Below are 17,764 nucleotides of genomic sequence, written 5' to 3'. Positions count from 1 at the left end.
AATAATTGATATACAAGATCGATATAACCTGCAATTAAACTTCAAAACTTTCTCAGAGTAAGAAAAGTTTTAAATTCAAGAGACAATGCCTGGCAACGGCGAGTACTGACTGAACTGATAATAAGTAATCTGACCATCACTTATCTCTTAATGACAAGTTTTATCCTGTATGCTTGTATCGAAGAAGCGTAACATTCGCTGAAAAATAGCAGATGGTAAATTGAAACAACGATATCGACAATAATATCAAACATACGCGTTTTAGTTTAACTTTCTACTGAATAAACCGTTCCTTCTGATGTGGTGGTAAAACTCCGAACGCCGTTCTTGATATGGTATTATTTGCAAAGAATAGTATGTAATGGTATGGACCCACGCTTTCGACTGTTCCACAGAATATGCGACAAAGCAGTTAAATTTTGGATCGCAATCGAAAACGAACTGCTACGAACATAGGCACAAGTCAAAGTCGGTCTGCAAGTTAAGCGCGCTTAATAAGTAGGTACCTTTTGAATGAGATATTATAACCGAACCGAGTTTCGTATTGTGATTAGCCATGTCGGAAATCTTGTTGGTTGTTCGGCGCTCGGGAGCACATATTAGCTGGCCGCCACTGCAATTGAGTGATACCATTACAAAAATACTGATTAAAATAGGTACTGAACATGGGGCCATGACGCTGTAATATTAAATGTTAGATAGCAGTTTCTATGTTTTTAAGTTGGCAACATTAGTCCCTCGCAATTTTTTTGTGGTTTCATAATCTGTAGTCGTGGTGTTTTTGGATTAACCATCATGTAATATGTTTGTTTTACATTGATGTCCATTATTAAATGAAAAAATTGTTTAAAAATTCTATAATTATTTTAATTGTTTGACCTGAGAAACCATTTTGCATTTTCAATGCATTTTGAAAATGGGTATTTTGCATTTGAAATGCTTTTCTAAAAACCATTTTGCATTTTGCATTTTCAAATGGAAAAGTTTTGACCCATTTCCATTTTGCATTTCAAATGGTTTTGGGTACCCATTTTGCACATCTCTGGGTATGATATAGTACATACATACTAGCTTCATGTACTAAAGTAGATGGAACACTTATATACATAACTTTTGAAAGTAATCTCTTAAACAAAAACAGAAGAATCCTTAGTATTCGCCCAATTCACAGAGATATTTGAATCTAACTGCCTGCATTGTTTGGCATTCAGTGTCGGGTCAGGGTTAAAAGAGGTTTTGTGATTAATGCAGGCCTTAACCCACTCTGCCAATCGTCCCATCATTTCTGAATAATTGTAATACCTATTATGTTACACTACGGGAGCCAGGTGTTAAATCCTGTTTTCTTTATTCAATGAAATTATTAGTTATTGAGGAATTTTTCGACCACCATGCTAGGCACATGCCCGTGTTATGGTGGTCGATTTTCTATACATTAACATAAAGAATGTGAGAGAATATAAAATAACATATTATTAATAATAATAATAATACTTAGATGACTTGTATAGCGCCGTTTTTGTGCAAAAACACCTCAAGGGCGCTGTACAAACTTATAATACATTTCTACAGTGATCTATGTTATTACTTAACTATTTATGGAGAAAATATACAGTACAATACTTACCTGGTAGGTCACTTGAGATTAACACTTAATTAACATTATCTAATTGTTTATTGGCGAAATTTAGATACAGGATTTAGGACTTAATTGAAAAATTGAATATAACTGGACTTTCTCTTAGGATTGGAAGGTATATTTAATTTAACGGTACGACAGCTTAAAAGTAAAGAATATTTAAGAACATAAAATAATGTAAATGTAATATTTAAGAACATAAAATAATGTAAAAGGAAGTATGGAAGAATACAGTAGAATATAAAAATATAATAACATAATATTTATATAATATAATAGCATAATGTATATGATTGCATTATATTATGGGAGAACATTGAAAAATAATAAATATTAATCATACCATAATATCTTTTATCTTATTACTAGTGAAATATATGTATATATGTATATCACACATTGTAATTTTTTTTATTGAATAAATATAATTTAAAAAAATATATATATTTTTTAGTTGTTATAAGTAAAGTGTTTACATTTTAAGATACATAATACAATAGTATAGATTACGACTATAGTCATTTTTCCAGTACATAAAAATAAGAATTACTTTATAAAAAATGTCCATTTTGCACTGTTGCTAAATAAATTGCCATGATGCATTGCAGTTTATTGCAATTCATTCTTACCTGTGACAAAATGTCAACTTTTGACAGATCAAAATAAAGAACCTACTTAGATAACGAAGAGTATAAAAAGGTGTATATCATTTTGTTGAGGCTTTATTACTAAATTTACAATATCTTATATAGGTATCCGAATACTTCACTCAAGATGAGAAGTTTTTTTGTGGGGTTCTCATAGAGTGATAGAGGATAGACAGGCCACAAAACTGTGACTCGGTACACACCTATTGCTTTATTCACATCCACATATCATTTCATACTCTTCTGTTATTCCGACTCTTAACATGACCCGACTCTAGTACTAGATTCACTTGATGGTGCCATGACTTTCTCTAATGTCCCCTAATTCTTCCATTAACTTCCAGGTCATATATTCTCTTTATACCTTTTTCTTCATTCATTCGATATGCATGCCCAAACTATGTATGTGTCCCTTTCTTAATCTTAACTATTACTCTTACAGTCAGTATTTTCAGTCTTGCATTCTTTCCGGACCTCTACATTTTTTAACACGGTCATACAAAGTTTTACTACAAATACACCTTGGAGATTTCATTTACTGCCGGTTAAATTTAATAAAAAATATATTATACCATTTTTACCACCAGCAATACTAGTTTAATGATAATTTATGTCAAATCTATAAAAAAAATCTAGATTCGTTCCTGTAATGTTTCAGATTGTCAGATATAGTACTTTGCATGGGGCACATAAATATTATAGCTATAATCAAAACAAATCAAGTAACAATATTGATGGAACTACATCAAATGAGCAATTACTTGAGGTAAGAGAGTATCAGTCCAGTCTTACGACATAGGGGGGACTACTGAGATGTTTATTATGTTGACAGATAAGTCAGCCCACTTAGATGAAAACAAAAACTTTATTAATTCTTATTATTGTAAATATATAACTTCAACATCGAAGTTCACTTCAGCTAAAACCATACAGAAATGGATCATAGAACATGTAATTATATAGGAATATATTTTATTATGTAGCTAATGTTTGGTTAGAAAAAATGGCATCTGGGAAACGTACAACCAGGAAGTGAGAAATATATGTGGATACAATAATGCACAACTAAAGTACACAAGATAGAACTTAATATTTCCCTGATTTCACATATTCTACCAGTAATAGACAATTCAATAGTGCATCAGCTAGCAAACAAAACACATTCATTGTTAAACAGGTCACGAAATAATAAAAGGTTTAGCTTACATTTTGACTCACCCCGGTCTCCAGAATCCATTTTACGTAGATTAAGAAACTACTATAGTTAATCTAATACTGTAAACATTGATAATTCGGCAAATAGTATTTAGAATATAAACCGTTCACCCACATCACCTCAAATATGGCCGTACAACTGACAGTACCAAGGTCATTGAACTGACAAAACTGATGCCGAGAGAGAAACTCTTTAGGCCTAATGAAACTTCACAGACAGCACGTAAAACATAAATAAACTATTGATAATTACGAAGAACTTCACGTTTTGCACAATGTCAGATATTCTTTCATTTATAAATTGAATCTATACAACAGAAATAAAATTTCAAAGACAACAAACTCGGACATCAACATAGAAAACTAATAGAAAACTTGCAGTTTGCAGTGAGTATGGAAAACCAAAGACAAAATATCTTACCAACATAAAATGAAGAAATTTTCTGTATTTAATTATTTTTTCACGAAATTGTACAGAAAAAGAAACCAAAAATACAAACCACTCATCTCACTAGGGCATTCGTATATCGAGACGAGCAACTTTACAATTTATGTGAAACAATATACAGATTAAAAAAAATAATAACAAAAAAAAAATTGCAAATCAATGTATGTATATAATATATCATTTTTTGGATCGTACATCGACAGAGATATTTCCCTCATTACCATCGGGTAGTGGGAATTATTTTCAATCAGCGCGCATACAAAATAAATGTTGAAAAGTATTGCGGTAAAAATTTAGTTTGCTCCCTCCATGGGCGCCTACAGGGGGGGGGGGCAAGGGGGGTACTTGCCCCTCCCTGGATTGATTGAAAATAGTCAAATAATGTTACTTTTATTAATTTGTTAGTAAAAAAAGCTACAGAATGCCCTTCATTACTACCACACAAATACGCTACAATAAATTAAAACTACATTAAAACATTACTTAAAATATTTTGCCCCCCTAGAAAATTTTCTGCGGGCGCCTATGGCAACCTCTCGTCTTTTTGATAACTAAATACGACTAGCATAAAGAAATTATCATTTTAAGAATTTCGTAACAAAATGAAAATTAGAGAACACGGATTACAACCGAAGTCAGTTATGTATACGAATGTTAATGTAGCAAAGAGTGTGAGACAATACCAACAAGGTTGTTGGTGGTTCCTCCCAACTACCTACCTATACGTTGAAACAGCCTAATGGTTACATCAGATAGAATGAGGAACAGTGTTTAATCTATAATGACATTCTTACATAAATGAAATATATAGTTTAAATGGTCAAAATAATTTTCAAATTTATAATTTTTCGGGTCTCCCGAAAACGCGTCAAATAAATTTTAACGTTGAAAAACACTACTTACAGGGAATTTGAGATCATGCATTACAACATTTTTATCTTTTGAAATGAGAATGTGCATTAGTGTTTCCAAGCATAATATGTTCTAAAATACCAACTAGAGATGAAGAGATGTCAAAATTCCCCTCAAATCCCCACAAGTTCCTTTACCTACAAAATGAAACAAAACTCTATTAAAATTAGCATTTATTTTTTAAGGATTTTTTTTTCGTTCAGGCTTTAAAATAGTATTTTTTATCATTTCTGCGAAAGAAAACAAAATATAGTACCTTATTTATATATTTTTTTTCTTTTTAATATTGTATATTATTTTTCAATATGGTTGGGTAGTTTAGAAATGCCTAAAATCTCCGCACTTTCCTCACAAATAGGTTCTACCCGCAAAAACACAATTCTTGTAAATTTTAGAAATTCCTATCACCAAAGAGCCCGGATGAAAATTGCGGCACCTGGCTGCAAAAATTCATGCGAAAACAGCCCTTGCTGATGGCACAATTTTCTCTATGATACTTTTCTGGGCGGGAAAGTGTAAAAACACAAAACCATATTATATTTATGCACAACACCTTGTTAAAGTTGTAGTTTGTGACTTGCTTGTTCGAAATTTACTAAATAATATTTCAATGGCGTCACGGCACCAGGGCCGGCACATTATTTATTTGAGCACTCCTCCGCTCCGAAACCTTACTTATTTAGTTTGCTCGCTAAATAGAAATGTAAATCAGGATATCAGTGCCATTTCTGACTTTCATTTGCAAATATTGAAGTGCAGGTAAAATTGAAATTTATGAACAATATTTAAAAACTCTTTCAATGTCTTCCTCAGGGATGCATTACCATGATTAATCCTGTTATCCGTCACATGAAGGTGTTGATATCGTTTATAGTTTTAAAGGTAAAAGAAAATTTCAGTTCATATGTTTTCAAGAAAAATCATTAAAAAAATATAGTCTTTTTTGATAGTAAGTTTTCCACTTTCATTCTTATTTCGGTCTTCTGTGTCTACATTTTTAAAAATCACTCTAAAAAAGATGATTCGGATGAAATAACTTTTTTCCGAAGAATATTTCTAGAATTGTTATAATAAAAAAAAATTTAACTGTTCAAACTTTTTAATTTGCTTACATTTCTTTTGATTTCTTTCAGAATGCTCATATTCTCGGTGCCCCAATTATTAGTTTCTCCCGATGCGCATGATAGCAGTCAGATAAATATTCTCTTTCAAAAGACAGATTTGGATATCCAAAAATTTCGCACAACACTGCAGAAATTCAACGTAAAGGTATCTATCAAAAATTTCAAGTGATATATTTATGCAAGAATCATAATTGCATCATTTTCACGATTCAGGTATATACATTCACTTTACCTTAGAGCAGGGCCGGCCTTGAGGCAAACAGCGCCTGGTGCAAGTAAAATTTTGTCACCCCTTGTCAAAACTATTAGACGGCTGGGCTATTAGATCACTGTAATCAATAATATTCGGATGATTTGTATTTTTGTATCACCGTTATTGTAAAAAAATAGTCTCAAAGATGATGTGTTAGGACTGTTGACGTCTTGGCAGTTCGGTGCCCGGAATGGACTGCTCCAATTGCGCCCTGCTTTAGAAAGATGTTGAGACAGTTGCGGGCATAAAAACAATTACAATATTTGGATGTGCGTACACAAAGACTTTAGTTGGGAGACTTTTTTGAATTTCGGAATAGACTAAATCACTAAGAACGGGTTGTTTCGGAGTATTTGAACAATTCATCAAATTTCAACGTTCATTTCTGGGATCTGTGAAAGTCCAATTCAAGTTCTGTTATTATATCATTATAGGCTAGTTGCTTGACAAAACTGAAATAAAAACAGAACTTGAAAAAATCTTTCACAGAACTTGAAAATGAACGTTGAAATTTGATGAATTGTTCAAATACTCCGAAACAACCCGTCCTAACATAAGTTTTGACGTATCGAAATGTGAATGTTGAGCATAAATAAACCACTCACATGTTGAGCAACTATAGTTGCGGCAATAGTTGTGTCACAACAGTTGCATGCATCAAAATCCATTACGGTATATTACGGAAAGTTGCATACAAGGCAATGCGATACTACGAAAACTTGTTTGAATTTGTATGGTTTTTGAAATAATTGCAAACAGTCGCCACAACTAAAGTTGCACTTGTGCGCCTGGGAAATATCTCAAAAGTGGTTGTGGGGGGGTGACTTTTAATTGAATGGGGATGAAATTAATTTTTCACAAACCACTGCCATTATAACATATTACCAATCTCATTAGTTTCGTTCCTTTAGGTACTACGTTCCAAAGAAACTAGTGCGGCCAGCCTAGAGGCTTGCTACAAGTATAGTCTGGGCGCTCGTCTCGCCCCGCAGTGGAACTTGGTGGGAACAAACACTCTGCTGGCCGGGAGGAACTTCCTCACAGCAGATGTTCCAATTGACGCTGTCACCTTTGGCGTACACGTGGCTGGTAAGTATTCTCCAACTGATTGATACACTGAATTATTGATTTATGCTCTACTACTAATAAATAGAACCTAGTTTCGGATAGATCATGTTCCAATATCACAATTCACTAAGTGGTAAAACACACTAGAATATGTATGAATGTGAATGAAGCAAGAAGTCCTTACCTACATAGTTGTAAAGTGGTTCTGCCTATCCCTGCTGTGACGGGATTGCAGTTAAAATATTGGTTAGTATCCTTTCCATCGTTGCCATACATACATAATTTTTAAAACAATTCTATATTTTCCGTTTGTAGATGATGTTATAACATTGGATATAAAGTGTCACAAGGCCCGTCTGGGCGTCATCCACTTGGGGGACCTGGGACTGTCTCCCAAGGTCCTGGAAGACTTCACCAATACTCATGATGCAATTCTCACAGAGACCTCCTTGCTTGATCAATGGCTTCATGTTCTACCAAGGTATTTTTTCATCATGATATTTTTTTTCACATTTGAACCTCAATCTGACATTTTTCACACCTTAATATATGAAACTTATTAATACATCATGGGGTTACTATTGCACTTGACTATTTTCAAATAACACTAGCCGATCAGGGGGTTAAGGGGGTTATTCATAACGCTATTCATAACATATTCCTTATAAACGCGATGTAAATATTATGCAGCTCGTAAGGTCAGAACAGTGAAAAACTTGACTTATTACCATGGCGTTTGTTTGGTTAAAACGGTCTTAAACCAGGCTCAAGGCCGGCTTTACCCCACCAACCGAACCAGTTCGAACAACAGTTTACCACACCAGTTGGACCGGCGTGTAAGAAGAATATAATTAGTAAGATGTGTAAAGTTTGATACCTCCATAAAACATTTACACTTTCACCAACTTTCAGTATATATAATATTTATAGACCAGATTCTACCAACCTTCATTTTCCCACATGATTTATTTCTACCTTACAACTTTGCTCAAAATGTGTTAGAGGTGTCATACTGACTACGGGCATTTGTTCACAATGAGTTGGTTGATAGTTTGGTAAGTAGGACCCTCGGCTGGCGATGAAATGCTATGAAATCTTATGCAACATTACATATATTTGTATTATGAATATCTTCATTGAACTTATGGCATATTCCTCTAAATCTACAGTTTAAAAAGAGGACGCATCATAAATATACACAAGAAGATGCCAAAGTCTTCAGCTTTCAACTCATATAAAGACTTGAGGAGACACTGGAAAAACATTGTAAGTTATTTATTTGTAGGTACTTTATGCAGTTTCTAACATGTTGCTCACCAGGCATTGATGTATTATACAAATCATGGTTGTAATCATCCAACTTACATAATATATTATGAATTATTTTTTTTTTGTATGTTGAATGCACGTAGAGGGGGTTTAGGATCACAGGGATTTTGTTTCTACAAAAACCATAGTTTTGAGATAAACGCAAACAGAGATTGTCATGCTCATATGCCCAACTGTATCTCTTAAATGGCTATATGTATGAGATAGAGCTTCATGTCACTTATAAATATGATTATGGCATTGGGGCCGTTCAAGTATTATGTAAGCACTATAGGGGGGCAGGGGGGTCTTTGCTTTGCTTATTTTTGATGACATGGGGGGGTGGGTGGGTCGAGATAGTGATTACGTCAGCACTGCTCAGCAGTAGTTATTTATTTTTTACACATTGGCAACCCACACATTGTCTATGTTTGAAAACCGAATACATATTCGGGGATTCCCACAAATAATTAATACATTTAGGTACTCGCTTAAAAAACAGAATACATTAACAGAAAAATGCATATAGGTACCAATTTTTACATAAGCATGGGAGGGGGGGGGGGGGGGGTAAGAGCTTTGCTTACTTTTGGTGACAAGGGGGAAGAGGGGGTAAATAATTGTAATAAATCTGCTCACGTAATACTTGAACGGCCCCATTACCGAAATCAAGCTTAACTCAAAACACCAGTTTTTTGTAGTTAGACACCTGTGATCCTAAGCCCCCGATAGGGCTTTTACAAAATAATACATGTCGAACATTATAAGGTAAAATGAGTTTAAAATATTATAATATAATAAATATAATGAAAAGTAGTGGGCCCCAATGAGAGCCCTGAGGCACTCCGGATGTTACTTTAAATTTAAGTACTTATACCGAAATGTTATCATTCATTTTTACCATGAGTTCGGGGTTACAGAGGTAACTATTCAGCCAGTTTAGTAATGATCCATGTATACCAAGAGCTTTTAGTTTCGCGAGAAGGAATTTTAGTACATATTTACTTTGTCAAAGGCTTTTGAGAAATCAGTGTACTTTGAATCTACTTGTGTAACAAACATGGAAGCTAGACAAATATACTGTTCACAAGATGCTATTGCTAATGTAACGTCACACATTGACGAGTCATTAGATAAGGGAAAAAAATGTGCAGGTTTATTTATTGATCTCAGAATGGATTATGATAGCATATTTCGTGAAATTCTACTGAGAAAATTGAATAATATTGACATTAAAGACAACACGATTAAATGGATTTCCAACTACTTAAAAAATCCCCCGCAAGTAGTAAAAATCATTCAGGTTAATAGCGTTAAAGAAATGTCAAACTTTGGAATCCCACAAGGTACAGTGTTTGGACCAATTCTTTTTCCATATAATATGTTAACCACTGGACCCTATTTGGCCGCATTTTAGCCAATTTGTAAACGCCCGCGATCTCACACTGGCCAAAATGTGGGCAATTTGAAGAGATATTTAAAAAAATGATTGGAATTATTCCAGCGCGTTGGAATCTTCGATTAATCATAAAGCTAACTTAGTAGTTTCACACTCTAACAAAAGATGTCTCGCATGCTGTCTCAGTAGAGGTAAAGTCACAAGGAGGAAATCCATATTTGGTTTTATTTTGGTCATATAATACTTATGTACAAACTGATTTAATGTAAACTGTCGATTTCCCGAAAAATTAATAAATAAAATTAAAAATAAAAATCTCTTCCGACTTATTTGTTAATAGACACTCGACGAACTGAAATTATTGAAATATTATTTATCACAAATCATTGATCATGTGTTATATATAAAAAAAGCATGTTAGAATTTAAACTTATAGCAGTGTTTGTCAACTAAGCCATAGACAACATACATAAGTCATAATATTTAATATTGCTCGAAGTAGGTAATAAAAACGGCAATTTTAAAGTAAATAATAAGCACAATTCACGCTTCATTAATTTAACAATTTTTCAATAACTTTTTCATGAATCCTAAAAATATGCACTAAATAATCCAATGTAGGTGCATTCAATGGTTCTCTAGCACTTTATGCACTTTATATGTCTCCATATTAAAATTCAAAATTTGTAAAAACACTTAAAAATTTCGGAGTGCTCAAAGATGAAATTGATTACATAGCAGAACGCTCCAGTGGTTTTAACGACATTTTCTTTCAATCACTACATAGACAAATTACTTCATACGCCAACGATACAGTGCTAATAATAAAAAAATAGTCTTGGGAAAACATTAAACAGCCGCTGAATACATTCAACACTTTTTCTCAATCTGCAAAATATTTAAAACATCAAACACAATCAAATATCTAGGAGTAATTATCGATAAACATCTGAAATGGCAAGAACAAATATGTCAGTATTAAAAAAAAATTGAAAATTAATTCAACTTGACAATATGCTATGATTGGTTGGGGATCCGCATTTAAAACTCACCTTATTCCAATAGGATTCGTACAGAGAATAATAATTAAAATCATATTCAAAAAATCCAACGACTATCCAACAGATCGCTTTTTCGAAGAATTTTGACTATCTTCTTTTAAAAATCTATATATTAAAAATTCAATAGTTCAATTCATAAAATAAAAAGACAAGTACCAATATTTAAGTGAAAACAGTACCAATATTTAAGTGAGTAATATTTTTATTGATATTTACATTATTTTAGATGCGTTTTAGCTACCTACATTTATATCACATTTAACAAATATGTAATATAATTATTTTTTACTATTTCACTGTAATGTACTAAGTACATCTCAAAATACATGTACTTACCATATTATTAATTACTTATAAATAACTACAGTTATGTACTGTACACTCCCCTTCCAACCACAAGCTAACACTTCCATGGAAGAGTAGTATGTATTCAAATTTCATAATATGCACAAACACAATGTAAATACTATTTTATATGTAGTTACCTTATTTCTTGAATAAAAAAAATAAAAAAATAATAATAGAAGATTGGTTATGGTTGAACTGCCAGTAACAAAACCATGTATAGAAAATAATGTAACATTTGTGGTAGTATGGTTATCGTATCCCTGAGAATGGCGAAGGGCAGCTGTACTGCGAGATCCACTTCCGACCCCAGGCCCACCTCTACACATACCCCATGTGCTGCCTGCGTCCTCATGAGCCCCTTCTAACCCTTCCACCGGATCAGGTAAATACTGCCCCCATAATCCAACAATTTTTTAAGAGTGCCGAGACAGAGTTATTTGGCGGTCCGTCCTCTATGCCTTCCCCCCTGTGGGGAAACGGCGTGATCGTTAGTTAGTTAGATATTTCAATTTGGCCTGGGATTACTGCTGGTACCTTCAGCTAACTAAAGAACCTTTCACACCTGCAGGGATCTGCTAATACATAACGCATATGTTTAAACAAATTATACCGCTGTTGAGGCCCAAAGTATAATACATAATATCATTGCCTCAAAAGAGGAAGACAGAGATACAATAAGAGGCGCTGTTGCATAAAATGTGTTCCACTGTTAGCACGCGAAATATCATGCACTGGGACCGGATTCGGTAGTTTCCGGTCTTTCGTCGTTAGAGTGTTAAAAGAACGTTATAGGTAAAAAAAGCCGGAATAACAGAGGAATACCTACATATATGAATGTGACTGATGCAAGGAGTGTTTGTCGAGACATAGTTGTATATTGGTCTATCCTCTGAGCCAACCCGAATTGAGAAAGGTGTGATGTTAGTTAGTTAGCCTTATTTGCCGTTTGTGTGAATTATAGTACAAAATTAAAATTACCTTAGTACATAGTATTATTTTAAAATATTTACTTAATTTTTATGTCCTCAGAAACGCATAATTGATAACTTCATGAATGACTTAAAGAGTCAGATACCTTCTCTCCTGGGCCAGAGTTGTGACTACTTATTGTGTGATAATATCCCACCTCGTCAGTTGAGCATAGCCAGTCAACCTTCCCCGTGGTCTGTAGTGTGAGTGGTTTCATTATTCAAACCTAGAACATGTTAAATCAAAAAATATATTTTTAATGCAATTAATGTTAACATCAATACTGATTATATATTTTTTATTGTAATTAATGTTAACGCCAATATTGATCATATATTTTTTAATTTTATTAATGGTAACATCAATACTGATCATATAAAATTATTCTTTACATTGGAAACCTGCATTTTGTGTAAAACTAAATTAATTTTTTATTTTTAAACAGTCCAACAAATTTTGACAATCGTGGAAAGAAAAATGCTGCTGGTAATGATGGAAAATGTGTACAATCACAAATATAGTTCGACCACCGATAAGCTGAATAGCTTATAAATAATAAAAAGGGATATTAACTTAGGTTTTTTTTTATTATGATCGTCATTAATTAGAATGCAATAGGCCTATAAAAATATGAAGTAAATGTTTTGTACTTTTCAAATAAATAAATTATTAAGTCTATTAAAAATGTTTTATTTTTGAAAACCTTAATTAAAGAAAAACTTGAACAGCTACATAAGAATAATTAAATGAGCCCCATGCATCCAGGAAATAAGCTTTGAAATAATATTATCCAAGTGTATAACAATAATTTTCCTAACCCATAAAAACTTAATGGAAGAACAACATTAAAATAACAGTTGTAAGTGCATGATAATAAAGAGTAATCAAATATATTTATCTGGTTTATGTGACATTTCACAAGAGCGCCCCCATGAATAAATCACTCACAGCACCCCTGTCTACAATGCATGTACAGGCCATACGCTGCATATAAACTGATCAAAATTTCTGCAAGCCAAACTGTGAATTATGGGAATGGAACGAAGCAACCGCAAAAGACGCGACACGCCCATAATTCGTGGCTTTCCTGTAATTCGTAGCTTGGCTCGCGGAAAATTTTGTCCAGTTTATACAAAGACAATAGATATACCATTCACGTCGTTTTGCACTGTCTATTATTAGGCCAGTGCAATTAGTCATCCGTGATCGTAATTATCCGGTCACCCCATTTTGTTTCAGAGACTGTTCCCCTGTGTTAACGCCGCTATTTTGAAGAAAAAAAAACAGCTGAAATACCTCGTTTTTAATGAAAATTTTGGCAAAAGTAGCAAAGCAAATTTAGTAGAACATAAAATTTTCTCCAACTTGTGTTCAAACAATTTTCTTCTATCTCTAATAAGTGTCGAGATATAAAGTCGTAAAAATGTGTATAAGTTTACAAAAGAAGTAAATTGCACGATTAGGTTTGGTTTTTGGTGAGAAATGTGGAGATCCGCAAAGAGTGCAAGGCTGATGTAAGCGTAATGAGTATGATCAAGAAAGGGACGCTTAGATGGTTTGGGCATGTAGAACGAATGAGCGAAGAAAGAAGTGTAAGGAGAATATACAATGCAAATGTGAATGGTAGCAGAAGTCGGGGACGTCCGAGGAAGACATGGCACGACCAAGTGAATCAGATACTTGAGTCGGGCCATGTCAAGAGTCAGAATAGAAGAGTATGTATGAGACGATATATGAATGTGAATGAGGCAAGGAGTGTGTGCCAAGACCGAGTTGTTTGGCGGTCCGTCCTCTCTGCCTACCCCTGCGGAAAAAAGGGAGTGATGTTAGCTTAGGTTTGGTTTTTTTTTTAGTATATTGTTTCCATAACATATATATATTTCATTCTATTTTTATAACAGTAAATTTTTCACAAAATTGCACTGGAATCAATTTTATGAAGTAAATATAAAAAAATATATTGTAAGATAATACATACACAAAACGAAAACAAAATAAAATAATAATAATACAAAAAACATAATGAGACTAAAGTTTTTTAAAAAGAAAAAATATATATGTACATATTTTTTTAATCTATGACATGAGGAATTGGCTCCGTCGCTTGTAAATAGGTCCCTGCCAGAAATGCAGTGCTGCCATCACAAGAGCAGCTAGTAGCTAGTCGCGTTGGAAATCTGGTGATCCGTTTTTTCATTAGTGCTAGGAATCCGGTAGCATGCCCTTCTACAAACATCTCAGTGGCACTACGTACTGGACAGCCCAAAAAGTATTCGGTATGAATTGTTGTACTATACTTCCATTCTTTTTAGGGTTGCTTTGTTGAAGTTCGTCCACAGCTCCGAGGTATATAGGCTCGTGCAGTATGTGTTAAAAAGTTGCCTTTTTGGTTTTGGGCTACACTTATCAAATTGTCTAAAAATCATGTTTGCTCTGATGCACAGTGATCTTCTCTGTCGCTCAATATCCAATATAATATTCTTCTGAATTTGTTCATTCATTTTAGCCGAAATTTGCAATGGAAACGAGATATTGGGACAAACTAGATTTTGGCGCAAATTGGGCTGGTTTTTCAAAATGACGGCGATAGCACAGGTGCGCCAAGGTCGGAAACTTGGATTTTACATCAGGGAACCAGTCTGTAAAACATATTAAAAAATTGGAACTACCTGAATAATTACGATCACAACCCATTTTTTGTGCTAATTGCACTGACCTATATACGGGGAACTAATCGCATGAACCTAAAAAGGGCTCTTAAGGTTCATGACTAATAAGTTGACCGCACAACTCATCAAAATGACAATTCAACCCACCTTTAAAAAAAGATATTAAGTCATGAAAAGTACTGAAACAAAAACAGGGGTTAAAAAGTTCACGTAGGTAAGGTTTATATGTCAGTTTTTTTCATCGCTTTTAATGATTTTATATCTCTTTTTAGGTGTGTTAAATTGTCACTGTGTTGAGTTATCATGGAACCGATCATAAAAAACCCATTCACGAACCAACCAATAATTATATACTGGGAAACGTAATGTGTGGCATTTATTTATGGCTGGAGGCCTGGAGGAAAGGATTTGTCAATGCAAGCCTTACTGGGAAACGTGATGTGAGGCATTTATTTATGGCTGGAGGCCTAGAGGAAAGGATTTGTCAATGCAAGCCTTGAGACTCGGATAACACATTAAGGCGATGCCATATGTGGTAATGCAAAATCATGTATTTTTGGTTTGAAAATTTGGTCGCCTAGAAATGTTTCAATTACATACTGCGAGTAGAATACATCTTGGCCTTTGAAAAAAATCGAGTATTTTTTAGATAAGTCTTTTTATAAGCCAAGAAAAAATAATGTAGGTATAAGTCCTATGAAAACCGCTTTAAAGTTCAAAATCTCCTACTTACGAACCCATTTTCGGTTATGATTTTATTGTATAATGTGGCAAATTAAGTTATTTATAAAATGATTGAAAAAAAATTAAATATTTATGCCTGAACAATGAATATCCACAAAATAAAATAAAAGGCACTTTTGGCCATGTTTTTTTCTTGCACAAATCAAAACAAGCGGATGGTATTATGCGGGAATTTAAACCTTATCGCCATTTAATTAAGGGTTATTATTGATAGCGGCTCAATTTAAAATATTACACGACGTAGTGCATCGCCGATAATATTTTATCAATTTTTAAAGATTGGTTTGTGGAGCGTTTTAAAGAAATTATCAAATAGAAAAAAAATATTTACATTCACTAATCGAGCGTTTTAAAGAAATTATCAAACAGAAAACATTTACATACATTAAGTAAGTACTGTTAACATTTAACATTATGGTTTATTTATGTGATACACACACGTGCACACACGCCAGAGCTGTTGAAAGTTCGAGCCGCTCGTAAGTTTTCAAATGTCAGTTTTTTCAAAGTCAACGGAAATCGGGATTCCATCGAAAATATTTAAAACTTACCGTTCGCGGGTTGGCGATATTAATAACTATAACTCTTTAGATTACTGTGAGTGCATTACTGACCTAAACAAATAGTTCACCAGGCTGAACGTTGAAATGGAGAATCGTAGCGATTTTAGTCTTGATGTGGCTGAGAAATGTGGCGACCCGTAAGTAAACCCCTTTATCTCTATTATAAATACAGCTGCTCTGTGTTGATACGCTAAATTCTACCTCGGTAATGCATTTATGTTTTCATATTATTGCAATTATCAACAATAACATTATGTCGGTCGGTAGATTTTAGTTCCAAAATATTAGTGTTTTTGTTTCTTTATAAATTATAATAAAGCTAGTTTTATGTTTACGTTGAAATGATGTCATCCGTTGACAATCGTTTAGGTTAGAAATTTACAAAAAACCCTCAATTTTTATCAGTTTTTTTCAACATACAAATTGTGCTAAGTTAACGGAGAGTTTTTAAGAGAGTAGCTTTTCCTTTTTACTAAAAACTATCAAATTCCCAACTAAATAGTAGAGATTTACTATGTTTAATATTAATTTTATGTGTTAAATAGGCACATTTTTTATTTAGTTAATTGCATTAGTAATTGCATAAATACCATCTGACAACAGTCAAAAGGGTACAATTAGTAAAAGCTGATATTTTCTGAAATTTTGACACAATGTTAACATGTTCCTCACATGATATTTTATTGATGGTTTCCTCTTATCATTTCCCCGAGTAAAATTCTCTTTGAGTTGATTGACAATCCATAATTCATATTATGCTTTGCCTTGTGAGGAACCTTCACTCAGAATTGAAATATTGTTTAAAATGGCCTTTGCTGTGTTTAGATATCAGATCTGAAATACAAATAACCAGAGGCCCACCAATCTCCTTTTTCCCCATTTACTCATATCTCGCAGATACTGGCTTTGGCCACTGGGGCTCTTTGTATTGTTTCACAAAATTAACTATATAAATATTATATGCTTTACCTATTTTGCTGATTTCAATTAGGATTTTTTTCTTCTCTTTTTCTAATTATTTATATGAGAATATACAATTTTTTTATTATAACACTCCGTCACCAAGATATGCCAAAATGAAATAAATTAACTGAATTATTCTCAGTGGTGATTACATCTCAAAAGCTATAAAGCAAATTTTGTAAGGGCCATCAGCATTCAAAAACTTCCCCACACCTAGAATGACAGGAGCCCACATAATATCGACGGTCCTGAAGAACAATGTCGGATGTGCAGTTTTGTAGTTTTGCAGTAGAGCTGTTCAACGGTTTGTTTTTTTGCATTTTTACTGTTTTTGATAGTATATTTCTTTAATTAAATAAATAGGTGTCAGTGAAAAATGTAAAACATCACTGTATTTCTTGATCTCAAAAACATTGAAAACGCAGAAACAAAAC

At 33.4% G+C, this 17,764-nt stretch overlaps 2 protein-coding genes across 2 annotated transcripts in view; one reads left to right on the top strand and one right to left on the bottom strand.

The window, feature by feature from the left end:
- The window catches only part of usp (retinoid X receptor ultraspiracle), a 34,102-nt gene extending 30,251 nt beyond the window's left edge, over positions 1-3,851 (bottom strand). The window contains exon 1 of the mRNA XM_089651485.1: positions 3,493-3,851. Within this exon, the coding sequence (XP_089507611.1) occupies positions 3,493-3,523 (31 nt within the window). The 5' untranslated portion in view covers positions 3,524-3,851. The remainder of the gene's footprint in view (positions 1-3,492) is intronic.
- A 1,541-nt stretch (positions 3,852-5,392) lies between these two features.
- The window catches only part of LOC149424348 (uncharacterized), a 48,614-nt gene continuing 36,242 nt past the window's right edge, over positions 5,393-17,764 (top strand). The window contains exons 1-7 of the mRNA XM_089631061.1: positions 5,393-5,620; positions 5,995-6,130; positions 7,150-7,327; positions 7,622-7,787; positions 8,476-8,572; positions 11,667-11,804; positions 12,452-12,594. Coding sequence (XP_089487187.1) covers positions 5,472-5,620; positions 5,995-6,130; positions 7,150-7,327; positions 7,622-7,787; positions 8,476-8,572; positions 11,667-11,804; positions 12,452-12,594 — 1,007 coding nt within the window. The 5' untranslated portion in view covers positions 5,393-5,471. The remainder of the gene's footprint in view (positions 5,621-5,994; positions 6,131-7,149; positions 7,328-7,621; positions 7,788-8,475; positions 8,573-11,666; positions 11,805-12,451; positions 12,595-17,764) is intronic.

Source organism: Hesperophylax consimilis, chromosome 4 (assembly GCF_061612785.1).
Source record: "Hesperophylax consimilis isolate HC1 chromosome 4, BYU_Hcon_1.0, whole genome shotgun sequence".
Classification (NCBI taxonomy): domain Eukaryota; kingdom Metazoa; phylum Arthropoda; class Insecta; order Trichoptera; family Limnephilidae; genus Hesperophylax; species Hesperophylax consimilis.
The sequence above is the reverse complement of the archived record's forward strand: the minus strand, read 5'-3'. Positions and strand labels throughout refer to the sequence as shown.